At 41.5% G+C, this 26,765-nt stretch overlaps 1 protein-coding gene across 8 annotated transcripts in view; it reads right to left on the bottom strand.

The window, feature by feature from the left end:
- Window positions 1–26,765, bottom strand: part of SIK3 (SIK family kinase 3) — a 243,407-nt gene that overhangs the window by 58,135 nt on the left and 158,507 nt on the right. For all 8 annotated transcript variants that reach the window (XM_089312972.1, XM_008260949.5, XM_070078639.2 and 5 more), the window contains exon 4: window positions 26,181–26,342. In XM_089312972.1, coding sequence (XP_089169098.1) covers window positions 26,181–26,342 — 162 coding nt within the window. The remainder of the gene's footprint in view (window positions 1–26,180; window positions 26,343–26,765) is intronic.

The raw sequence follows: 26,765 nt of genomic DNA on the forward strand, positions 1-26,765 counted from the left end.
CTCCTTCCCCCTTTCCTCTTGCCCTCATATCGTGTCCTTTTATCTTTTTTTTCCTCTCACCTTTTTTTTTTTTTTTTTTAAATTTTTGACAGGCAGAGTGGACAGTGAGAGAGAGAAACAGAGAGAAAGGTCTTCCTTTTGCCGTTGGTTCACCCTCCAATGGCCACTGTGGCCAGCGCATCGCGCTGATCCAAAGGCAGGAGCCAGGTGCTTCTCCTGGTCTCCCATGGGGTGCAGGGCCCAAGCACTTGGGCCATCCTCCACTGCACTCCCTGGCCACAGCAGAGAGCTGGCCTGGAAGAGGGGCAACCGGTGTGCCGGCCTCCTCTCACCTTTTAAGAGAGAGTAGAGAGTAGGTAGGAGGGGTGACTCTTGAGGAGGAATACTGAGAAAATGAACATCCAGGATGGTAGGCCAAAGAACAGGGAGCAGCTGATACACAAATGCTGTCATTTATAAACCACACTTCCCGCAATCCCACCATCCCAAAATGCTAAGGACCTACCACTCTGTGCACTCTTCCCTCCCTTTTCTAGTGTTACTCTGCTATTGACAATTCTGTCTCCTTTGGCTTTTAATTTCTTTCTACTTTCTGTTTTCCGGTGGGCATTTATGATTTTAATTACCCCTCCCCTTGCTCTATATTTTCTCAGGGTTCACTCTTATTGTCTCACAATTTCTACCATAACTTGTCTGGGAATATTTAATCAAAATTTGTTCTGACCTAGGACCACTCTTAAGTTCCTGGCATGAATGTTTAACACTTACTTGGAAACAAACACCACAAACTCATTTTCCAAACTCAAATCTGTTCTTCCAGTGATGCTCCTATCCTCACTGGTAGCATTACAATCCCCGTTATCAGGAATAATGAAGTCAACTTTACTTTCAATTTCTTTCTTCCTCCCATTTCACAAGCCAAGCTGATAAAATGTCTGTTTCTACCCCAGTAAGTGTGTTCTGAATCCATCCCCTTTCTATTTCCATTGTTACCATCTCAGTTCATTTTCTTATCATTGCTGGCCTAGAGCGAAGCTATGATTACTACCTATGTCTATTTCATTTCCCTTTAAGCCATCACAGCACAGTAAATGTCATACAATTCAGGTTCCACTACCTCCTTGCTCAAAAACATTTGGTGGCTCCCTTCTGCTTACAGAATAGTCCTAACCTCTTAGCATCATTAGTTAAGGTCCTTTATAACCTAGCTCCACCCAACCTTCCCAACTTATCCTGGCCAAGCTAGCATTACTACACTATTCACATCCTGTGTTTACATGCCTTTCTTATGCAATTTCCTCCCGGTGCCAAGCCTTTTCCTTTCTTTTCCACTTTTAAAACATCACCCACTTTCAAGGCCTGGTCAAATATGACTTCCTTGATGAAGCTTTAACTGACAGAAATACCAAGTCAACAGTTTCCTCCCCTGCGCTCTACATCTCAATTATCACTCTGCCTTCTATTAAACTTTGCTGTATTGTGTGTTTGTTCCTTCTACTAGTCAGTGAATGCAAGGAGCACAGTTTTATATAATCTTAGTTTCCACGCAGTGTTTTTAATACATAGCAGTGACTTGAGAAAAGGTCATGAAATGAAGCTGCAATAAAATCACTGGGCCAATCCTTTCCCCAGCTCCTGGCTACTGTAGCCTTCTCACACTGACAATGGCAGCTGGCCAGCTACTATGAGCGCCTCCACCTCCTAGTCATTCCTCCTAAGTTTCTAAAATTAGCTTAATGATCACAAGGAGCCTGGAGGTCAGGACCACAATTAGAATCATTATAGCTCTAAGAAACCAAATACTCTCATTCATCAAAGGAAATGAATGCCTCTTCTGTGAAGTCTTCCTGGATCTCCTACTTTCTGTGCACTCCTCCATTACTCTGCAGACATATATCTCCAATCTAGTTCCTTAAAAACTGACTCTCATAAAGATCGACCCTCTCTTTAATTCCTTAGCAATATACCTTATTCTTCTTACAGTACCTAATATAATATTTAAACACAGTGGGAACTTAATAAATGTTGATTATGAATTAAACTGGTTTTAAAACTCCACAAACTAACCTACAACTTTTGAAAAAGTATCTTTAATTTACAACCTAAAAAAATTATAACTTAATAGTCTGTACACACTCTAATAGAGAATGGGCCCAAATCTCAATAAATGAGATTCTGCAAAGTAGATGTCTTTGGGAATTATATAGAGATATTTATAAATTTTTTTCATTAATTTTCAGAGACCTTCACTGGGTCTTTTTCCACGACTGGATTTCTATGTCTCCACAGTGCAGAGGACAAATGTGGATGTTTCTGTTCTAACTGAGAGAGTCTGACATTGGGGCGGCTGAATAGCAAAGTCCAAAAGAAAGAACTGTAGAGCTTTTCTATTTGTGTCTTAAACAGAGAATGCAGTAAGATAAGCAACGGTTAAAATCAGCTTATTTTAAAATTTCCTAATAAGCACTTTAAGATATATAAGAAAGTTCTCAGTTTAAACCACTAATGCTCCACCTACAATCAGTAACCTTTCCATCCTTTCATTCCACTGTGGAGGGGAAGGCACAAACTTAATAGCATGAGCTTGTTTATGGTATCTAACAAACAGGAAATCTTTACAAAGAATATCAAAGGAAACTAGCTTCAGCAATGGTGGCAGGCTTAGACTACTATTAGGTTTCAACATGAGAAATGAGCATGCAAGAATAAATGATCTGATGAGGACCTGACAGCTAGAGAGGTTCACATCTGGGAAGCACCTATTTCTACAGTATGTTCTAGATAAACAACTGGCTATAGCCAAATTGGTAGGCCTATGGCCAAAAGCAAACTTTCGAAAAAATTCAGCAACAAAATGTTACTGGTTTACTCTTAGAGAGAGAGAGGTTTATTTATTTATTTGAAAGGCAGAATGATAGGAAAAGACAAGAGAGAGATCTTCCATCTACTGGTTCACTCCTCAAATGCCTGCAATAGCTTGGGCTGGGCCAGGCAGAAGCCAGGAGCCAGAAACTCCATCTGGGTCTCCCTCCCGCATGGGTGGGAGAAGCCCAAGTGCCAGAGAGCTAGACTGGAAAGTAAAACAGCAGGGACTTGAACTGGCACTTTGATATGGGATGTTGGCATCACAATCATCAACTTAACTCACTGCACCACATTGCCAGTCCTACGATTCTTTCTTGAATATGCCAAACCTAACAGGATCTGGACCAGCCTCCCTTTTCAATATACATATTATCATAAATTGACAGTTTTGTTACCTTCCCTGTTATTGGCGCTTTCTAAGTATTTCACATTAATTTTCAGTATTGCCCTATATCTTTTTTTTTTTTTTTTTTTTTTTTTTTTTTGACAGGCAGAGTGGACAGTGAGAGAGAGAGACAGAGAGAAAGGTCTTCCTTTGCTGTTGGTTCATCCTCCAATGGCCGCCGCGGCCGGCGCACTGCGGCCAGCGCACCACGCTGATCCGAAGGCAGGAGCCAGGTGCTTCTCCTGGTCTTCCATGCGGTGCAGGGCCCAAGCACTTGGGCCATCCTCCACTGCACTCCCTGGCCACAGCAGAGAGCTGGGAGGGAAGAGGGGCAACCGGGACAGAATCTGGCGCCCCGACCAGGACTAGAACCCAGTGTGCCGGCACGGCAAGGCAGAGGATTAGCCTAGTGAGCCGCGGCGCCGGCCTAGTATTGCCCCATATCTTTTAAGATAAAATTCTGATCAGTTTATTGTCCATTCCGCGATAATGTTTTCAAAAATTCAAAATATCCCTGCAGGAGAAGCCCAAATTGTTAACATATACAAAACCTGAAACTCATTTTGAAAGCTAAATTCTTTTCAATCAACCCTTCAGGGACTGAATAACTGGGATGGAGAGAATACCTTCTCTTCATTCTTTTAGCTGCTTGCATTTTGCTCCACATCATAAGTGGGCTGGAAGGAAAAAACAAAAGCAGCTAAAAGGCAAAGTAATCTATTGTGGGCTTGTTGGTAATTTAGGGAAGTACCAGGAGAATGTTGGGATATGCAGTAGGAAGTAGAGGCAGGATGGCGTGGAGGGGGAATGGACAGATATGGAATAGAATTACTAAGATTTTTGATGTTTTTATTTATATGCAAAAACAACAGAAAAATTGACCATCTTGGGAGAGAAAATTCTCGTAACAAAAATTGGCACAATTGACAGCATAGAATTTTTGTCTGATGTAAAAACTGGCTAAGATGGTAGTTGTTGTGGTAACAAGGGTTAATCCAACATCTGGGACACCTGCAGCCATACCGGAAAGCCTGGGTTTGAGTCCCTACTCTGCTTCAGATCAGCTTCCTGCTGGTGCATCCTGGGAGACAGAGGAAAATGGCTCAAGTATTTGGGACCCTATCACCCACATGGGAGACCTGGATGAAGTTTCTGGTTCCTGGCTTCAGCCTGGCCCAGCACTGGCTATTGTGGCTGTATGGGGAGTGAATCAACAGGTGGAAAATCTCTCTCTCTAACTCTGCCTTTCAAAAAAAAATAAATAAATATTAAAAAAAAAAAGATAACATGAATTATCCATGAATGCTTTTAAGTCCCTTAGTACTGCATGACTCAGCAATTTTATTTCTAGGTTTATATTCTTAAATGTTTAAGAATTCATATTAATGTTTAAGCATATACCAAGATGAATGTTTAGGAATGTTCACTGAAGCCCACAAATACACCAACTGATACAATGAAGAAAAGATTTGTAGTATACTCATACCATGGAATAATGAATTAATCACGGCTATAAAAACATCAATCAATCTCACAAACATTGTTGAAATAAGACACAAAATAATGCATTCAATAGGATTCCGTTCATATATAGTTCAAAACAAGAAAAACTTCAGCACTTAAGGATGAGCCTATTGCACATTATATTCAATATAAATGGCAACTCTTGAGACAAAACTCCTAAGTGATGCATTACATCAGTAATAAAACCATTTTATCAAAAAAATTTTAAAACTATAAAGAGCATAAGTAAGTAACATAAAAGTCAGGACACAAATTACCTCTGGAAGAGGGATGAGGCAGTGATAGGGGTACAGTCCACACTGATGAAATATTCTGGTTTTTAGGTAAGTGGTAATTATACAGGTGCTTGCTTTAGTGATTCATTAAGGAATATGCCTATGTTTAAGGAATATTTTCTGTATATAAACATAGTATTTCAAAATAAGAGGAAAAAGGGATGAAAGAATAGCTCCCTGTTCTCGCCTACTTCTATTTCATGCTATCTAAGAAACTGGATTCACTGGAATCCAAGTTGCACAATCCCTGGGACTCTGGAGCAGAGGGAGCAGGTTGTTCTTACTCCGATTTCCCAGGACCTAGAACAGCACCAGCTGTTGTGCCCATTTTGGGACTAAAACAGCAAATAGAGATCTCTCTCTCTGAATCTGTCATTCTGCCTTTCAAGTAAATAAATAAAATAAATAAATCTTTTTTAAAAAAAGAATTACCGTGGGGTAAATTATGGTATATCTACTTGATACACAAACAAGATTATATTAAGCAGCATGGAAATAGAAGCAGCTATAAAATTGTACATACACATTATAATTATAGAAAACATGAATATGGAAAAAAGATAAAAGGAAATATATCCAAAATGACAGTGATACCTTCAGAGGTGGGATTATAGTTTGAATACTTTAAAAAATCTCTTGTTGTTTAAATGCTCTATAAAATGCTTATATTATTTATAGCTAATTTTTTTCAAAGATTTATTTATTTATTTATTTGAAAGTTAGAGTTACACAGAGAGAGATGGAGAGGCAGAGAGAGAGAGAGGTCTTCCATCCACTGGTTCACTCCCCAATTGGCTGCAACAGCTGGAGCTGTGCCAATCTGAAGCCAGGAGCCAGGAGCTTCTTCTGGGTCTCCCACGCGGGTGTAGGGGCCCAAGGACTTGGGCCATCTTCTACTGCTTTCCCAGGCCATAGCAGAGAGCTGGATGGGAAGTGGAGCAGCCAGGACTCGAGCAGGTGCCCATATGGGATGCCGGCGCTTCAGGCCAGGGTGTTACCCCACTGTACAACAGCACCGACCTCTTTAGCTAATTTTTTTAAAAGATAAATTTATTTATTTGAAAAGCAGAGAAACAGAGAGAGCAAGAATTTCCATTTGTAAGCTTATTCCCAAATGCCCAAAACAGCTGAAGCTAGGCCAAGAGAAGCCAAGAGACAGAAAATCCACCCTGGTCTCCCAAGTGGGTGGTAAGAACCCAAGCACTTTGGCCATCATCTGCTGCCTTCCCAGGCACATGAGCAGGAAGCTGCTACAGAAGTGGAGGAAATAAAAATAAATAAATATTAAAAAAAAAAGGAGGGTGGGCGATGCTGTGGCATAGCAGGTAAAGCTGCCGCCTGCAGTGCCGGCATCCCATATGGGCCCCAGTTCTAGTCCCGGCTGCTCCACTTCCAATCCAGCTCTCTGCTATGGCCTGGAAAAGCAGCAGAAGATGGCCCAAGTCCTTGGGGCCCCGCACCCGTGTGAGAGATCCGGAAGAAGCTCCTGGCTCCTGGCTTCGGATCAGCATAGCTCCGGTCTTTGTGGCCACCTGGGGAGTGAACCAGCAGATGGAAGATCTCTCTTTTCTCTTTTCTCTCTCTCTCTCTCCCTCCCTCTCTCTCTCTCTCTTTCTATCTCTACCTCTCCTACTCTCTTTCTGTGTAACTCTGACTTTCAAATAAAAAGAAATAAATCTTAAAAAAAAAAAAAAAAAAAAGAAGTGGAGACACCAGGACTCAAAGTGGCACTCCGATATGTGAACAAAGTGGCGGCTTTTAATCCACTAAGCCACAACGCCTGCCTCATAATTAAAATTTAAATATAGGCTTCAAAACATGATCTTGGGCTGGGGCCACAGCTCAAAGGCTAATCCTCTGCCTGCGGCGCCGGCACACCGGGTTCTAGTCCTGGTCGGGGCGCCGGATTCTGTTCCAGTTGCCCTTCTTCCCAGGCCAGCTCTCTGCTGGGGCCCGGGAGTGCATGGAGGATGGCCCAAGTCCTTGGGCCCTGCACCCCATGGGAGACCAGGAGAAGCACCTGGCTCCTGCCTTCAGATCAGCGCGGTGCGCCAGCCGCAGCGTGCCGGCCGCGGTGGCCATTGGAGGGTGAACCAACGGCAAAGGAAGACCTTTCTCTCTCTCTCTCTCTCTCACTGTCCACTCTGCCTGTCAAAAAAAAACCAAAAAACCAACAAAAAAACCCCCCCCAAAAAAACATGATTTTGAACAATAAGAACTACAACATTGAGCTGTCATGCTTTTTAGATCATTTTCAGATACTAATGCTAATAAATACTTTAGTATCTTTTACTCTTTATTTATTAGCGACAGGAAAGTTTCAACAATAAAATGAACACTCTGGGACAGGTGTTTAGAACAGGGAGGCCCATATTCCACATTGTAGTTCCTGTTTTCAAGTCCCAGCTCTGCTCCCAATTCCAGCTAATGCACACCCTGGTCCTTGCCACTCACGTGGGAGACACAGATTAAGTTCCTGGCTCCTGTCTTTGGCCTGGCCCCACCCTAGTTATTGTGTCCAATTGGGAAGTGAGCTGGTGGATGCAAGATCTCTCTTTAAAAATAAATGAATAAAAATTAAATGACAAGTATTCTGAAGAGTTACAGAAGAAAATGGTTACCAGGATACTCTCACCCTCACAACAGAAGATATGGGTGGAACTGTTCTCTTCATGTGGCCTATGATCATTTATTTCTCCACTTATAAGTGGTTCTTAACATAATTTGTTAAGTTTCTTTTCCAACTCCCAACACCCTGGTTGGTTTTCATTTGTTTGTAAGCTAAAATGGCAACTTAAATCCCTTTCTCTAATATAGAGCAGTGGGCTTTTTAATTTGAACCATATGTATGTCTCCAAAGGAGAGTTTAAATACTAAAGCTTATTATCAACTTTAAGACTTGAAATTCTTTGTTCTAGGCAAGACCAAGAGCTTGGAACTTTATAAGGTAGTAATATCATATCCTTAAACATGAGTATATCAGCAACTGGACATACAAAAATATCAAGGGGGAAAGAAGGAAGAATGGGTAGCACTGATTTAACAATCAGGGTACCTGCTACCAGGAATTCTCTTATTTGGTCCACCTCTTCAGAGAACTATCCTTGATTTCTCTTTGGCTGACCAAAGAACAACCCAAAGCAGATGTAAACAGACTAGCCACAGCTTCAGCTAGCTTCAGTGTTCTCAGTATCCATCAGGCAGCACCACTGCACTGGCAGCCAACCAGGGGAACCTGGGCTTCACTTCCTTGCTGTGTAAGTCAACAGCTTGGAAGTAGGGAGCTGAGCGAAAAAGTCAAGTGGTGAAACATTTATCCTAAATGAACAACCTCACCAGAAAATGTTGTGACAAGATCTTTCATTTTCCCAAATTTCAAAGCTTCTGAGGACTCACAATCCCAATACTGCAATTGCAATTACAGACAAAGATGAAGAACAGAAATAATCTTGGCCCTTAATTATTTCACAATGGACTTTTAAAAGTGGAAGGGGGTTGGGGGAGCTATCAGATATTGGAAATGGCTAGAAATGACTTAGAGAACCAAAGATCAACACTAGCATAAGGACACTGTATAAATAGGATTGAGACTGTTACACTGCCTGTTAAAACGGAACATGGCACAGATAAAAAACTAATTCTGCCTTTCCTAGGAGTATTACCAGCCTGAAGTCATATCACTCAAAAGCTTTATCTGAAATTAGACAAAACAACAGTCAACTGTGTGGATCTCAGAATCACGGCAGTGATGAAAGATGAGTTTCAAAGTTCCCAGGAGTCACAACATTAATCCACTCTTGAAAACAGGTCTTGGGGAGTCCTCAGTGTTTAGCAATCACTCCGACCCCTGGCTGAACTTTCTGACTAGGAGCTAATAAACAAGTAATGCCAAAACCAACTGACTCACATCGTAAGCACATATACACAAGAAACAAACTTCTTTATGCGGAAAAATAAGTAATATGCTCATTTGAGGTGACGGCACAGATTTGGACTAGCATTAGAATGGTTGCATTTTCAGTGAATGACATGTTATTCCCCACCTCCAAAAAACACCTTATTATGTCGGGTCACTGAATTCAGCTATTTTTTTTTTTTTTAAGATTTATTTACTTATTTCAAAGTCAGAGCAATAGAAAGAGGTAGACAGAAAGAAAGATGTTCCATCCACTGGTTCATTCTCCAAATGGCCTCAATGGCCAGAGCTGAATCAGGCAGAAACCAGGAGTCCGGAACTTCATCTGAGTCTCCCAGGTGGGTGGCAGGGTTCCAAGTGCTTGGAACATCTTCGGCTGTCTTATCTACCTTAGCAAAACACTGGATGGGAAGTTCAGCAGGGACTTGAACTGGCACTCCAATATGGGATGCCAGCATTACAGGTAGCAGCTTAACCTGCTGTACCACAATGTCAGCCCCTCAATGGAATTCTTGAAATTATGAGTGAGTGCTATTATACTCATCATTCTAAATCCCATCAATTAGAACAATAAAAATTCACGCATTCCATCAGGTAAGTTTCTAATTTCTAATTTCTAACAATTTCCCAAATTAAAAACACATATGGTCTAATAACCAAAAGCCTACTTTTGGAGGAAAGCAGGTACAGGCTATCATTAAAGGAGCTATAAAAATATGAAAATATTTTTTATAAAATATAAAATTTTTTATGAAAATATTTTCTTAAATCAAAACTAATAGAGTGAACATAATTAAAATGACAGTAGACATCTGAAAAGCAAGCAACCTGAAAGGTAATCTGTAAATATGATAATAGGAGTAAGTGTTCTCCAAATTTCTGACGGATCCCAAATGGTCTTAGTACAAGATGAACAAGACAGACATGGCCCCTTCCCTCAAGGAGCATATTAGTCCAAGTGGAAGAGATACACATGAAACACCTACACATCTAGCTATATAATTAATCATCATATAGGTTTTAAGTTCAGGCAGCAATTGGCATACAACGGGGAGGATAGGGGGCGCTGTGGTGTAGTGGGTAAAGCCACTGTCTGCAATACTGGCATCCTATATAGGTGCTGGTTTGAGTCCAGGCTGCTCCACTTACAATCCAGCACCCTGCTAATGCACCTGGAAAAGCAGAAGATGGCCCAAGTGCTTGCAGCCATGCACCCACTTGGGAGGCCTGGATGAAGCTCCGGGCTTCTAGCTTCAGCCTGGTACAGCCCCGGCTGTTGCGGTCACTTGGAGAGTGAACCAGCAGATGGAATATCTCTCTCTCTCTCTTCCTCTCTCTGTAACTCTGCCTCTCAAATAAATAAAAATAAATCTTAGAGAGAGAGAGAGAGAGAGAGAGAGAGAGAGATTCTTTCCTGAGGAAGATTCTATCAAGAGTTCAGAAAATTTTTCGGTATGATCAAGAAAACCAAGTATTACACTTGAATTAGAATGTAAAGCAACTGTAACCTATTTAATTGCAGTTACTCAGTATTTCCACTTCTTTGACTCACAAGCTCCTTTCAGAGGAATGTATTCGGATCTGGGTGTCTGGGATAGCAGTTAAGTCACCTCTTGGAATGTTGGCATCCCATTACCAGAGTGCCTAGTTCAACTCCCAGCCACTCTGCTTCTGCTACAATTTCTACTACTGTATATCCTGGGAGGCAGTAGTGATGTCTCAGGTACTTGGGTCCCTGCCACTCACATGGAAGACCCAGATAGAGTTGTGCATTCCTGGCTTTGGCCTGGTCAAGCCCTGGCTATCACATTTGGGGAGTGAACAAGCACTCTGGAAGATCTCTTACTCTGCTTCTCTTCTTTTCAAATAAAATGAAAATAAGCAAAAACATTAGAAATAATTTTAAAAAGTAATGTATTCTCTTAAAAACCTCCCAAGAAAGAACATTTTAAAATAATTTTGATATTTTCCATAATTGATGATAAAATGACTAACTTTAAAAAAGTTATTTTGCATCATCAGTACATAATTTTATAATTGATTTGAAAATTACTTATTAATTTTATGACAAACTTGTATTTTCCCATTTTACAAGTAACTCACACTTATTTCTTACAGAGTGTTAATAAAGGTATTAATTTCAAGTTTATATATCATGTTTAGTTATGAAGCCACATATACACTGATTGTTATTAAAATGAAATCAATGAAAACTTTTCATGACCTGTATTGGGAACACTTATGTATCAACCTTAAAAACCAAACTGGTTATCTAAATTATTCTCATGTTATTTTTAAATGATGCAATGACAAATTTTAAGCCAGTATTTGTAAGTACTTCTGTACTTCTTTACAAATAACACATTATGAATGTGGATAGTCCTTATTTCCAATAAACCAAACTAGACATAATATTAGACAGCTAGGTATAATATGTATCTCTGTGCATGCGTGAGTGTGTGTGTTAGTTTAAATGTTACATGTGTGTATAATACTTATGGTTTTTGTATTTTTGATTTTTAAAGCCCTAGAAACACATCTCAATGTTCTATGTAAGTACTATGATCAAATGAAAATAATTTATGAATTTGGTGAAGTTTATCTTGAGGTATTACAAGAATTATCATTTTTATACTCATTAATTTAAATTGTAACACTGTGTTAGTTACATTCTATGTAGTCCAGTGGTCCAAAACAGATGGGAATTTAACAAAATACAATGAAAACCTGAATCCTGTTCAAAACGTTGTGGTAACCAATTACTGAACAAGAAATGGAATGACTGAGTCATAAGCATGCTTATTATCTCCCTGATAGTATACAGACTCAGTCAGAGGCCCTCAAAGAATTCCATTAAAGGAGAAGACATAAATACTTCACTTACTAACTTCTAAAAATTAGAAAAGGCAAGAAAAGTCAAGAAAGATCATTATCACTTTTTATGACAGGAATCCTCTGGAACACTGAGACTCTCTCAAGAATGAGCAGTCATTGGCTGGAGAAAGATCCTGTATACTACTTGAGGTGGTAAAAGTAAGCGTAGCCTGAGAGAAAAATCCAAAGATCACATATATCTGACTGTGTTATTAAGCAAATTGTGTCTTTCATTTTAGCAACCTGGACTTTTTTTTCAGTTAGGCACAAAAAAAGATAAAAATATTATAGTTACTTTCAGGATTTTTTTAAAATTTTTATTTATTTATTTATTTGAAAGAGTTACACAGAGAGAGCAGGAGAGGCAGAGAGAGAGAGAGTGAGAGAAGTATCTTCCATCCACTGGTTCACTCCAGTTGGAGTTCAACTCCTCAGTTGGCCACAACGGCAGGAGCTGAGCCAATCTGAAGCCAGGAGCCAGGAGCTTCCTCCAAGTCTCCCATGCAGGTGCAGGGGCCCAAGGACTTGGGCCATCTTCTACTGCTTTCCCAGGCCACAGCAGAGAGCTGGATCGGAAGTAGAGCAGCAGGGCATGAACCAGCGCCCATATGGGATGCAGGCACTGCAGGTGGCGGCTTTACCTACTATGCCAAACTGCCAGCCCCTCTTCAGGATTTTAAGAGGACTGATAAAATATATTCAAGACTCATAAAAATGAGAACTGTTTTCTGGACTAACGGAGACTTTTACTAATATCTGCTACCTATTAAGGGCCTGCTGAAGTAATTAGTCCCATTCTTTTTGAAGATCCTTTCGTTTTAAGTTTCTGTCATACTTTATACAACACAATGAAGACTTCTTCTAGGCAATTTGTTAGTCCCTTCCCAACAGCAACTTGCAGATAAAGAGCTTATAATCCTTTAAGAAAATCAGATACAGAGAATCAAGGTAGGAAAAAAGTTCTTCCAGTTTCTGCATCCACTAATAAAATTCAAACACTAAATGGAGAGAAGATCAGTAATCTTTTAAAAGCATCTTAAATCAGAAATTACAGGTAAGTGTGCACCTAATTTCCAACATCCATCCCTTGCTTGCTAGAGATATTTTAAAACGGTCATTTTCTGCATCTTCAATTAGATGGTGATAAATTATTTTCCTTTGTTCCAGATGTTATGTAGATTAAGATATAATTTTTATTTCAATCATCATTTATCCACATTTTATTTCTATTTTAACTGACATAATAATTATATATATTTATGGGACACAATATGATATTATGATTATGTATATATTGCAGAGTGAGTAAATCAAGCTAATTATCATTTCCATCACCTCACATACTTATCAATCTGTATTTTATTAAATGCTATGTCCAATATGGTCCCAGAGACAAACAGCAATCTGAAAGTTTGTGATGTGATGTCAAGTTGAAGGCTTAAGCCATCCATCCCTCCACACTACGCGCAGCTCAGCTGCCTTCTCCCCATAGATGGGGGAGGCAAATTCTCAGGGTCAGCTTTCCTTTCCCATGGCTGCATTTCTGTTGCCCAAGGCTTCAAAGAAAAGTTTCCATTTCTGTTCTGCCCTCTGCTTCCATTTCCTTTACTCTCTTCACAACAAACAAACACATTTATTTCTTTATTTATTTACTTACGAGGCAGAGAGAGAGAGAGAGAGAGAGAGAGCACTCCAATCTGTTGGTTCACTTCCCAAATGCCGTTAACCACCGTGGCTGAGCTAAAGCCAACGCTGAGATCTGGGAACTCAGTCCAGGGTGACAGGAACCCAACTATTTGAGCCATCATCACTGCCTCCCAGAGACTGCACTAGCAGGAAGCTAGAACCAGGAGCTAGAACTATCAAACCCAGATCCTCCCTTGTGTAACAAAAGCATCTTAATCGCTAGGACAAGCGCCCACCCCTTCCCTTCCTTTTCTGTTTCTAATTCCTTTATTTTCTAGCTATCTCGAAAATAAGTGACTTTGCAATTCATTTCTTTTTTTAAATAAAGATTATTTATTTATTTATTTATTTATTTGAGAAGGAGAGACAGAAAGGTCTTCCTTCCATTGGTTCATTTCCCAAATGGCCGCAACGGTTGGAGCTGTGCTGATCCAAAGCCAGGTGATTCTTCCCGGTCTTCCATGCAGGTGCAGGGGCCCAAGCACTTGGGCCATCTACTACTGCTTTCCCAGGCCACAGCAGAGAACTGGATTGGAAGAGGAGCAGCTGGGACTAGAACCAGCACCCATATGGGATGCCAGCGCCACAGGTGGAGGATTAACCTACTTCGCCACAGAGCTGGCCCCTGCAATTCATTTCTATTGATGTGGAAAACTTCAAGGTTGGGTAAAAGTAAAAGAGAAGTCAATGTATGCAAACTGGAAGCCTGTGTAAGAGGAGCCTTTGGTTAAAGAAAAAACTGCTTATTCTCGGCTTCTCAAACCGGCATGTGTTCAAATATCTTCAGGCATAATGCTTCAGTGTGCCAAGAGTTATGTGAAACTATAGGTTAAACAGAATGCGTATTCCTGGAACATCAACCTTTTTAAAAGTAATCTTAATATTAAAACAGATACAGACACACCATTGAGTAGAATACAAAATGTGTATTAAAAGTTACAGCATGTGATTAAAAAACATGTTTAAAGTGGGCCATTTCAGACTATGTAGTTAATCAATCCCCTACTTGCCCCACCTTATATGAGTTCATTCCCCTCTGCTATTAGGGAAACAGCAGCAGGAAAATCTGAGAGGCGATGCTTCTACACAGGCAGCATAGATACTCTGAGTGAGCGAGCACCACAAACAGAAAATTGTTCTTGATCTTAGCAGGATGTAATTGCTCTTCAAGATCAAATATTTAGGCCGGCGCCGTGGCTCAATAGGCTAATCCTCCACCTTGCGGCGCCGGCACACCGGGTTCTAGTCCCGGTCGGGGCACCGGATTCTGTCCCGGTTGCCCCTCTTCCAGGCCAGCTCTCTGCTATGGCCAGGGAGTGCAGTGGAGGATGGCCCAGGTGCTTGGGCCCTGCACCCCATGGGAGACCAGGAAAAGCACCTGGCTCCTGGCTCCTGCCATCGGATCAGCGCGGTGCGCCGGCTGCAGCGGCGGCCATTGGGGGGTGAACCAACGGCAAAGGAAGACCTTTCTCTCTCTGTCTCTCTCTCTCACTGTCCACTCTGCCTGTCAAAAAAAAAAAAAAGATCAAATATTTAAGACATTTCTTATAACCTAGAACAATAACTGACAACAACCGCTCATTTGGGGGCCAGTGTTGTGGCATAGAAGGTTAAGCCACCATCTGCAGTGCTGGCATCCCATGTGGACCTGGTTAGAGTCACAGCTGCTCCACTTCCAATCCAGTTCCCTGCTAACTCAGCTGGGGAAGCAATGGAAGATGGCCCAAGTCTTTGGGCCCCTGCACCCATATGGGAGACCCTTAAGAAGCTTCTGGCTTCAGCCTGGCCCAGCCCTGGCCGTTGTGGCCATTTGGGGAGTGAACCAGCGAATGGAAGAGCTCTCTCTTTCTCTCTGTCTCTCCTTCTCTCCCTGTAACTCTGCCTTTCAAATAAATAAAATACCTTTTAAAAATCTGCTCATCCGAATTTTAATTTTAGATTTTTTTCATACAAATCAGCTGTATACTTGGAAAATCTTTTAAATAAATGCACACTAATTTTTCATATATAAAGCTCTAGTCTTAGGAATAGAATCCAGAAGAGACAATTTTTCAAATTTTATTTCCCCAAGGTCAAAATACATCAAGGTTGTTTATAGCACCTTCTAGCTGAGGGTCATATGACATTTCAGTGTGAGAACACAGACTGAGCCATTAAAATTCCTAGACTCTAAAATGACCTTGAACTCAGGAAAGTCACAGTGGCTTCTGTGGGCCTCAATTTATTGACTTGTCAACCAGGGAGGTGCACTGAATAATAACTCAAATAAAGAATGTTAGGATCATGAAGTAAACTTTGTGTCAATTTAATGAATTTTGCATAACTACTTCCTACAACCAGTCAGGGACATTCTCAATCACCACACTGTGAAAGCACTCTCAGAAATAAAGGTTGGAAACCCTTTTTTTACTATATGATAGTATCTTAGTATATTTATAATGAGAATAACAGGTCAATGAACTTGTAGAATGTTTTGATTCCTCACTTTAACAAAAACGAAACAGTCTAGCTTTCACTGCATTAAGGTCAAAAATTTCCATAGTACCTTAAATCCATGCACTCTGAAAACTCTTTCCAAAATATTGGTTTTTTTGTAGTTGCACTTCAGATCTTTGCTGTCTACTGATTGCCAACTAAAACAATAACACAGGAGTGGAAACTATCTCATGGAGACCATTCTGGGAGTCGACATTTAAAGGGAAAAGTTTCCAACTTCCTTAGGTTAAAAAAAAAGTTTCCACAATTTTCAAAACATTCTCATAACATCTGAGTATTTGAAAGAACTTTTCTTCAGGGAGTAAGCCAGCTACATTTTGGGTTTTTTTTTTTTTCTTGGGCAAAATACAGAAAGCTCTCCACTTAATCTTTGGGGCTAAGGATTAAAGTTACTTTCAATCAGCAGCCCATCAACCATTTAAAAATAAGACAATGTCATTTTTCTTTGATAGCTTAATAACCCATCAATAAGAAAATCTGATTTCTCTAGTTCTAAATGTATCATTGAGTGGAAGTTTTCTTTTACTGGCCTAGATGGCTGACTTGCTATCTAGTCCTAAAATTTCTCTTGCTTTCTCTTCTGCATTTGTCACCATTTTCTTCCTTTCCATGTTTACTGCACCACCCTCACAGCAGATTTCATCATTTCACAGCCTTTTACTGGTCTTCATGTCCCCTTCCTCTTTCTCCCCGGCCTGAATTTGATTTACTAAGTCACGTATTCAAATAATCTCACAGTCTAGTGTAAATATCAACCACTCCTCCCTTCTCTGGTGCACCTCCCCACCCTGAGCCTTGCTTCCAGCAGTCTGATTTTCTTTGCAAAGATGCCACTTGGCTTCTGTTGCTGCTCATGCTTCTCTAACTTGGATTCCCATTGGAACCAAAATAAAATCCCAGAGCCTCACCAAGTACAACTGGTCCTTGCCATCTCTCACTGCAAGGCCTTCCACTTCCCCTCTTCTTATGCCGGGTCATGCTGATCCTTCTCCTACCTCTCAGATTAGAGTCTTTATGTGCTACATTCATCTCTATCAAGCCTTTGCACTGCTCTTCCTTCTGCATGGAAAGGTTGACTATCCTGGTTAAAAGCAGTAATTCTTGGGGCCGGCGCCGTGCCGTGGTAGGTTAATCCCCCGCCTGCGGTGCCGGCATCCCATATGGGTGCTGGTTCTAGTCCTGGCTGCTCCTCTTCCAGTCCAGCTCTCTGCTGTGGCCTGGGAAAGCAGTAGAAGATGGCCCAAGTCCTTGGGCCCCTGCACCCACAAGGGGGACTGGGAAGTGGCACTTGGCCCCAGGCTTTGGATCAGCACAGCTCCGGCCATTGCGGCCACCTGGGGAGTGAACCAACAGATAGAAGACCTTTCTCTCTGTCTCTCCCTCTCACTGTCTGTAACTCTCTCTCTCAAATAAATAAATAAAATCTTTTTTTTTAAAAAAAAAAAAGCAGTAACTCTCCCACACGTCATTCAAATCATTTCATTTTACCTTTGTCACAGTCTGTGTTTCCTATACATCCCCCCATCTCCCCCTAACAGAGTGTTAGCTCCAAGGCACTATTTTATTTGCACTGCCTAAAGTCCCAGCTAACAAAGTTGCTGACCATCCACTACAGAACAACTATGCGCTAGCCAGAAGGGGTAAAACAACCAGGATAGAATGCAGACTCTATGAAATTTATAATCTAATGGAATTTTACAAACTAAAATGATTTTTGTCTTCAAACTTCTAAGGCAATCAAACTGTATGATTACTGTGATGATGAATCATGATGTGCCTTGTGACATCTCTTCCAGGGCATGAAACTATGATTTGGTAGCTGTGGTGCAGGCTGTCACCCAGGGATGCTGACTGTCTGCTGAGAGAGCCATGCCATGCCTCCCCAGTCCTGCATCTGCTCCTCTGCAAATCCTGACATATGGGAGGCATAAAAGTAAAGTTGGAGGCTAACAATTCTGTTCTCCAGCACTGGGATTCTCTACATTAAAGAAGTCTTAGATGCTCTTGATGAGAAATTGGAAAGTTAAATGTGCCAGAAGATGAAGGGATCTTAACATCTCCTAATAAGCTATGTTTACATGCCAAATATGATGGAATTAAGTGATATGTGTGAAAAGTGCTTTGTGAACGCATATATATATACATATATGTATACACACATATACATTTTTCAATTTAGAGTATAAATGCTTGTGATCAGGAGTCAAGTTTCACATTTATTTTTTCTCTTCCATGTCACATGATCAAAGAGCCTTTTTTTCCCTTAAAGCAGATAAGATTCCATATAACTACTAAAAATGTTTGGATTTGGTAAATTTGCTTTTCAGAAATAAAATTCTTTATTTTGAAAATTATCAATGCTTATTCTGTGTTACTAAAGACAGAAACATTGATTAAAAAATCCTATAGGGGCCAGCGCTGTGGCACAGTAGATTAAAGCCCCAGCCTGCAGCGCCGGGATCCCATATGGGTGCCAGTTCGAGTCCCGGCTACTCCTCTTCTGATCCAGCTCTCTGCTATGGCCTGGGAAAGCAGTAGAAGATGGCCCAAGTCCTTGGGTCCCTGCACCCACTTGGGAGACCTGGAAAAGGCTCCTGGCTTCGGATCGGCGCAGCTCCAGCTATTGCAGTCATTTGGGGAGTGAACCAGCAGAATGGAAATCCTCTCTCTCTCTCTCTCCCTCTCCCTCTCCCTCTCTCTTACTGGCTTTACCTCTCTCTGAAAGTCTGACTTTGAAATCAATAAAAATGATTCTTAAAAAAAAAAGAAATCCTACATAAGTCCAATTTGTACTTCCAATAAGAATAGTTTTAAAAATTTTAAAGCTAAGAAGAAGGGGTCGGCATTCTGGCGTAATAGGTAAAGTCACTGCCTGCAACACTGGCCTCCCATATAGGCACTGGTTTGTTTCCCAGTTGCTTCATTTCCTATCTATCTCCCTGCTAATGGCCTGGGAAAAGATGCAGAAGATGGCCCAAGTGCTTGGGCTCCTGTCACCCATTTGCAGACCCAGAAAAACCTCCTGGCTCTTGGCTTCAGCCTGACATAGCTGGTCGTTGTGGCCATCAGGGGACTGAACCAGTGGATGGAAGAAGTTTCTGTTTCCTCCTCTCTCTCTACAGCTGAGTTTTAAATAAATAAATCTCTTTTTTTAAAAAATATTTATTTGAAAGTCAGAGTTATACAGAAAGAGAAGGAGAGGCAGAGAGAGAGAGAGGTCTTCTACATGCTGGTTCACTCCCCAACTGGGCACAACGGCTGGAGCGGTGCCAATCGGAAGCCAGGAGCCAGGAGCTTCTTCTGGGTCTCCCATGCAGGTGCAGGGGTCCAAGGACTTGGGCCATCTTCTACTGCTTTCCCAGGCCATAGCAGAGAGCTGGATTGGAAGTGGAGCAGCCAGGACTCAAACTGGTGCCCATATGGGATGCCAGTACTGCAGGCGGCGGCTTTACCCACTACACCAAAGCGCCAGCCCCAATAAATAAACCTTTTTTTTTTTTTTTTTAATTTTTTTTGACAGGCAGAGTGGACAGTGACAGAGAGAGACAGAGAGAAAGGTCTTCCTTTGCCGTTGGTTTACCCTCTTAATGGCCACCGCGGCCAGCACGCTGCGGCCGGCGCACCGTGCTGATCCGATGGCAGGAGCCAGGTACTTATCCTGGTCTCCCATGGGGTGCAGGGCCCAAGCACTTGGGCCATCCTCCACTGCACTCCCTGGCCACAGCAGAGAGCTGGCCTGGAAGAGGGGCAACCGGGACAGAATCCAGCGCCCCGACCGGGACTAAGAACCCGGTGTGCCGGCACCGCAAGGTGGAAGATTAGCCTAGTGAGCTGCGGCGCCGGCCCCAATAAATAAATCTTAAAAAAGAAAAAGATGAGGAGGAAAAAGGAGGGAGGAAGGGGAGGAGGAGGAGGAATAAGAGGAAGAAGAAGAACAACAACAATAATAAAAACGAAGATATTTACCTGGTCTTCATTCCCTCCGTAAACAGCACAACAACAAAACTTCACAGAAAATAATCTAAGCACAAAGAGCCACAAACTATAGAACGATGGTTCAGTCTTACATCTATGAATGACATTTATCCATCAGGTCCAGGGAACACAGGTTCTCTCTTAAGAGGGCTACCACTAGCATGGGCCCTAAGTAAACAGCCACATTAGTTCATAAAAAGGTAAAGAGAAATCACACACAATTATCCCCGGAACAATTTACTCATCTTCAACATTTAACAGACTGCGCTATCTTCAAAAATTTGATTAGGGCTGGCGCTGTGGCACAGCAGGTTAAAGCCCTGGCCTGAAGTACCGGCACCCCATATAGGTGCCGGTTCTAGTTCCAGCTGCTCCTCTTCCTATCCAGCTCTCTGCTGTGGCCTGGAAAAGCAGTGGAAGATGACCCAAGTGCTTGGGCCCCTGAACCTGCGTGGGGTGACCCAGAAGAAACTCCTGGCTCCTGTGGGGAGCAACTCGGACTAGACTAAGTTACTGGAATTAAGACTTATTCTTTGCATCTGCTCTCCCACAATATGGCGCTGGGAGAGGAGGAAACAACTTCTACACAGCTGCCTCTCGCCAATTTGATTGACTGAGCTGCAGGAGCTGATCCTGCTCCTGATTGGAGGAGAGCAGCGTGCTCGGCGTGTGGGTAGCAGAGTTGGGATTGGTGGAAGAGGACTATAAAGGAGGAGAGAGACAACATGCACCAGGAACATCTAAGGGGAACATCGGGATAACATCTGAGCAGCCCCCGAGAGAGCCGGCCGGCGGTGTGCCGCTCCCCCGCGGAAGTGGGGAAAGTGGCAGGGGGAGCCGCCCTTCCACGGAGGTGGAAGGATCGGCAGCCAACCCGACAAGGACCGAGCAGACGAAAGAAGAGTGCAGGGTCCTGTGTCGTTCCTCCATGAAATGGGGGAGCGACAGGCTCCTGGCTTCGGATTGGCTCAGCTCTGGCTATGGTAGCCATTTGGGGAGTGAACCAACAGATGGAAGACCTCTCTCTCTGTCTCTACCTCTCTCTGTAACTCTTTTAAATAAATATAAATAAAATTTTTTTAAAAAATGCATTTAAAAGACAGACAAGATGAGAAAACTCCCATTTCCTGGTTTTCTCCTCCGTGCCCACAGTGCAGGCTGGGCCAGGCCAAAGCAAAAAGCAGGGAAAAGCAATCTCACACAGATGGCAGGAACTCAGTCACCTGAGTCATCACTACCTACTTTCCAAGGTTAGTATTAGCAGAAAGCTGGCATCAGGAGCCTGGGTGAGCATCAACCCCCTGCACTCTGATATGGGATACAGGTACCCTAACCAATGTCTTAACCAACAGGCCCTACACCCTGCCCCAAGTGCATGACCACTCAGGTAAACATTGGCATAAGGAAAACACGAACTCCTAGTATTTCTTAATCTGACTTTTTTCATTTGTTCCATGTTAAATTTATACTGTAACACATACAACAATTTTAAAGACTAGTGACCTAAGACTGATGATATCTAATAACTCTTTTTCTCTTTCACAAGTTTGTTTCATTTACATTAGCTTCTTCTCACTGCGACTGATACTTTATCCCCAAAAAAAACAAAACAAAACAAAAAACACTGAAAGTATCTGTGACCTACTTTGAGCTTTTAGAATTAAAAGTTAGTATCATTACATATCTGACCTTATCTTGTGAAAACTATCCAACCTACTGCTCCATAATTAGCCATGTTAGAGTTGGTTTTAACTAGAAGCATGTCCCCCACTGGTCCATTAAATTCAGAGTTGGCAGGTGAGAATGACAGGTTTTTCAAATTTATGTGCAAGAAAGAGAAGTCCAGGCAATGGCTGAGAAACTGAATAATGACGGCATCTAAGCAAGAGAATGCACAAGCAAAGAAAATGTTAGAAACTGCAGTAGAGCACAAAACTGGAGGTGCACATTTATTGTTTTGTGCTAAAAACAAATAATAAAAATGCAACCTTTGGGTTAATGACCTTGAATATCTTGCCAAATCATGTGTGTTAGCACACGGCAAGGCTGGCAACCAGCACCCCCATGAGTATGAAATTACATATCAGCAGGTCGAGATCCTTAGTGTGATTATTTGGATTTCTTTTAACTAAAAAAAGGACTGAAAAAATTTCCTTATCCAAATATTTCAGAATAGGCTCCTATTTCAATTATTAGTGGTCTCTGCTTTCACTCTTGGTTTCCCAGTGCAAAAATCAAAGAACATAGAAATTTCCTTAATTGAATCAAAATAGTCCTAAATTCAAGAATCTAAAATCAAGGAAACATTAGAAAGTGTTGACTACTGGATCAGTGGAGGCAGAATAAAACTACGGAATATAAACAGGGCCTGATAATCCAGACTACTACAATGACATCTGTGGTAGGATCAATAATGGCCCCCAACTATATCTATGTCTTAACCCTCCCATACTTGTGAATGTGTTGTCTTATATGGTAAAGGAAACTTTTGCAGATGTGATTAAATTAATGATATTAAAATGGCTCTATGTTGGATAATCTGGGAGAGTCCCTTTTTTTTGTGATCACAAGAGTCCTTACGAGGGCTGGCACTGTGGTGCAGAGGGATAAAGTCCTGATCTGCAGTGCCAGCATCCCACATGGGTGATGGTTTGAGTCCTGGCTGCTCTACTTCTGATCGAGCTCCATGCTAACGCACTGGAAAAGCAGCAGAAAATGGCCCAAGTCCTTGGGTTCCTGTACCCACATGGGAGACCTGGAGGAAGCTCCTGGTTCCTGGCTTCAGATCTGCTTGGCTCCAGCCACTGCGGCCATTTGCGGAGTGAACAGGCAGATAAAAGATTCTCTCTCTCTCTCTCTCTCTCTCTGAAACTCTTTCAAATAAATAAAATAAATCTTAAAAAAAAAAAAAAAGTCCTTATGAGCGGGAAGCACAGGTGAAGAGTAGATGTGACAGTGGAAGTCACAAGTTAGAGTAATGTGAGGAAGTGGCCCACGCCAAGGGCTGCAGGTGGCCTCTAAAAGCTGAAAAAGGTAAGGAAATGCACTTTCCCTTCAGAGTCTCTAGAAAGAACCAGTCCTGCTAACATCTTGAATTTAGCCTTATAATATTTATTTCAGATGCCCAACCTCTGGAACTCTAAGTTAAAATCAGTGTTAAAACCACCACAATGAGGTTTCACCTCACCCCAGTTAGAATGGCTCTCATACTGAAATCAACAAACAATAAATGCTGGTGAGGATGTGGGGCTGTTGGTGGGAATGTAAACTAGTACAGCCATTGCGGAACACAGTAAGGAGAGATCTCAGAAAGCTGAAAATAGATATATCACGTGACCCAGCCATCCCGCTCCTGGGAATTTACCCAAATGAAACAAAATCATATTAAAGACTTATCTGGGGTAGGCTCTGTGGCTTTGCGGGTAAAGCCGCCACTTGCAGCAGTTCGAGTTCCAACTTCCAATCCAGCTCTCTGCTATGGCCTGGGAAAGCAGAAGATGGCCCAAGTCCTTGAGTCCCTGTATCCACGTGGGAGACCCGGAAGAAGCTCCTAGTTCCTCCCTTTGGATCAGCCCAGCTTCGGCCATTGATTTTGTGGCCATTTGGGGAGTGAACCAGGAAGACCTATCTGCCTCTGCCTCTTTGTAACTCTGCCTTTCAAATACATAAATAAATCTTAAGAAAAAAAGTGTAAAACCCCCATGTTTATTGCAGCTCAATTCACAACAGCTAAGATATGGAAACAACCCAGATGTACAAAAGCTGATGACTGGATGAAGAATATGTATTATATATATAGTATGGAATACTACTCAGCAGAAAAAAGAATGAAATTCTGTCTTTTGCAATGAAATGGCTGCAACTGGAAACAATTATACTTAGTGAAATAAGCCAGACCCAAAAAGACAAATACCATATGTTTTCCTGGATCTGTGGTAACTAACAAAGTATCCAAAAATGTAATGTATACGAATGAAACTGACATTTTGAGATTCGATGATTGTTTACAGCCCTCTTCTCTACTGTTAAGGAACAGAGTTTTTTTTTTTTTTTTCATCTTACTATTTGTTGAATTGTTTACTTAGTGTAGGGTTAATCTTATGAGTATAAAATAGACTGAGTAGATCACTGTAAAAATTAAAGGAAGGAATGGGAAAGAAAGGAGGGAGTGGAGGGAGGAAAGTATTACTATGCTCCTAAATACATGAAATTTGTTCACCTTAAAAAGATTCAAAAAAAAAAACTGTTGTTTTAAGCTACTATGTTTGTGGTAACTTGTTATAGTAATAAGAAATTAATATATTTTATTATACTTTAAGAATTATGAAGTTTAGTAAGTATTATTACTATTAATTTAACTAGAGCTACAGTAAATCATTACAAGAGTGTTTCAAATTGCCAGCCCTACCTCTATGGAACTTGCCAGTATCTAGAGAGCTTTGGAGAAAATAAAACAGATAAGAGAAAAGGAAAAAACATGATTTTATATCAGAGAAAGAAAGCTCTTAATTCCTATATTCTACGAGGTGAACTAATGCTGAATTTAAAGGGTTTACAAACTGTGTGCAAGTTCTAACAAGAGTGCAGCCATCAGCCCAACTGAGATAAAGAGCTAAGGATGTTCTAAGGAAGTGAAAGTGAACAGGCGTACCTCCACAAAACAGTGAGAAGAATCGCCAGCCAGCGAGGTGATACAAAAAGCTTTGACTATAATGTGATATAAAACTGAACTCTCAACTCCCACTCTGCTAAGGAGTGAAATCAACTGCTCTTTATCTTGGCTTTTCAAGGCAATCATATTCTAACTATACTTCAATTTTCTATATGAGAAGCCCTCCTCTTTACCTGGGAGGCAGCAGGCACACAGTACAATACCAGGAACTGTCATAAAACAAAAATGCTTATTTCATATTTATAGTTTCTGTATAGATTACAGTCATTTTGCTCTATCAACAGCTTACATTCATTAGGCACAACACTAGCAATTTACTAAAACTGAAGCATGAACACATTGAGGCAATGCAAAGTAGTTTTTAGGTACTGTCAGATGACCAGACCAGTATAATTTGAGGAGATAAGTGGTGGAAAAAATAATTGTGTTAAAACTACCTATCATCACAGACTTGTGAAATGCAGCCATATATATGAAGAGATATCAAAAACTTCATGAAAGTGAAATTAAAAGACAAATTTATTTTGGTGCAAAAAAAAAAAAAAAGGGAATCCATGCATAGTTTGTTCATAGTACAAAATTCCATGAACTTTTTGAAGACTCTTCTATTTATGTAAAAGAAAATAAATACTTAGAAAAGCCTTCAGAGGTCCTAAATCTACTTTTCTTCATTTTAGAGATGAAGCAGCTTTTAATAAAATATTGTGTTATATTTGGGAATAACAACAAAAATGCTTAACTGCAAGCCACTATAAGATCTATTCTTAGAAAATTATCATTAAACTACAGCCAAGAGAGTAAGTATGCCAACAGGTACAAAAGTCAACTGTCACAACTGAAGCTGAGGGTACACAGACAATTTTAGCAGTTTTCCTGCCTACTTTATTCTACATTTTATTCTTTTTTATTTAAAAGGACTTGCCAACAAAAATAATAAAATTTTAAATGTCATATTTTCCCTTCTTTGTCCCCAGCCTACTTCGAGCTAATACTATATTTTTTGTTTTAAAGATTTATTTATTCATTTATTTGAAAGTCAGAGAGAAGGAGAGGTAGGGGGCGGGGGAGGATCTTCCATCTGCTGGTTCACTCCTCAAATGGCTGCAATGGCTGGAGCTGCGCCAAACTGAAGCCAGGAGCTAGGAGCTTCTTCTGGGTCTCCCATGTGGGTACAGGGGCCCAAGGACTTGGGCCATCTTCTACTACTTTCCCAGGCCATAGCAGAGAGCTGGATTGGAAGTGGAGCAGCCGGGACTAGAACCAGCACCCATATGGGATGCCAGCACTGCAAGTGGCAGCTTTACCCGCTAAGCCACAGTGCCGACCCCAATACTACATTTTTTAAAGATATATTTTGAAAGTTTATTAATTTTCAGGTTATTTTTTAAAGCCTAAATTCTCCTTATTTTCATAATACTTTTTTCTGAATATATGGAAATAGACAATTTTGCTTTTAAAACTCCAAAGGAAAGCTCCTTTGTCTCTATTTCATATTCTTACCACTCTTCTCACCTGCTATTTTGATATTCAGGTTAGCATCCAGAAGTAAATTTTCAGCTTTTAAATCACGATGAACAATATTCCGACAGTGACAAAAATAGACGGCTGTGACGATCTGTTTGAACTTCCGACGGGCCTCCTTTTCTGCCATTCTACCATGGGCCACCAGGTGGTCTGCAGTGAAGAAATGTACAGTCAGTTCTTACTTTTTTTTATTTTTTTATTTTTTTGACAGGCAGAGTGGACAGTGAGAGAGAGAGAAAGAGAGGAAGGTCTTCCTTTGCCATTGGTTCACCTTCCAATGGCCGCCGCGGCCGGCACGCTGCGGCCCGCGCACCGCTCTGATCCGAAGGCAGGAGCGGAGCCAGGTGCTTCTCCTGGTCTCCCATGGGGTGCAGGGCCCAAGCACTTGGACTATCCTCCACTTCACTCCCGGGTCACAGCAGAGAGCTGGCCTGGAAGAGGGGCAACCGGGACAGAACCGGCGCCCCGACCAGGACTAGAACCCGGGATACCGGCGCCGCAAGGCGGAGGATTAGCCTATTGAGCCGCGGCGCCGGCTAGTTCTTACTTTTGGACAGTGCTGTTATTTCAAAG

The sequence above is a fragment of the Oryctolagus cuniculus genome, chromosome 1, assembly GCF_051225735.1.
Source record: "Oryctolagus cuniculus isolate XC-2025 breed Fujian yellow rabbit chromosome 1, ASM5122573v1, whole genome shotgun sequence".
Lineage (NCBI taxonomy): Eukaryota > Metazoa > Chordata > Mammalia > Lagomorpha > Leporidae > Oryctolagus > Oryctolagus cuniculus.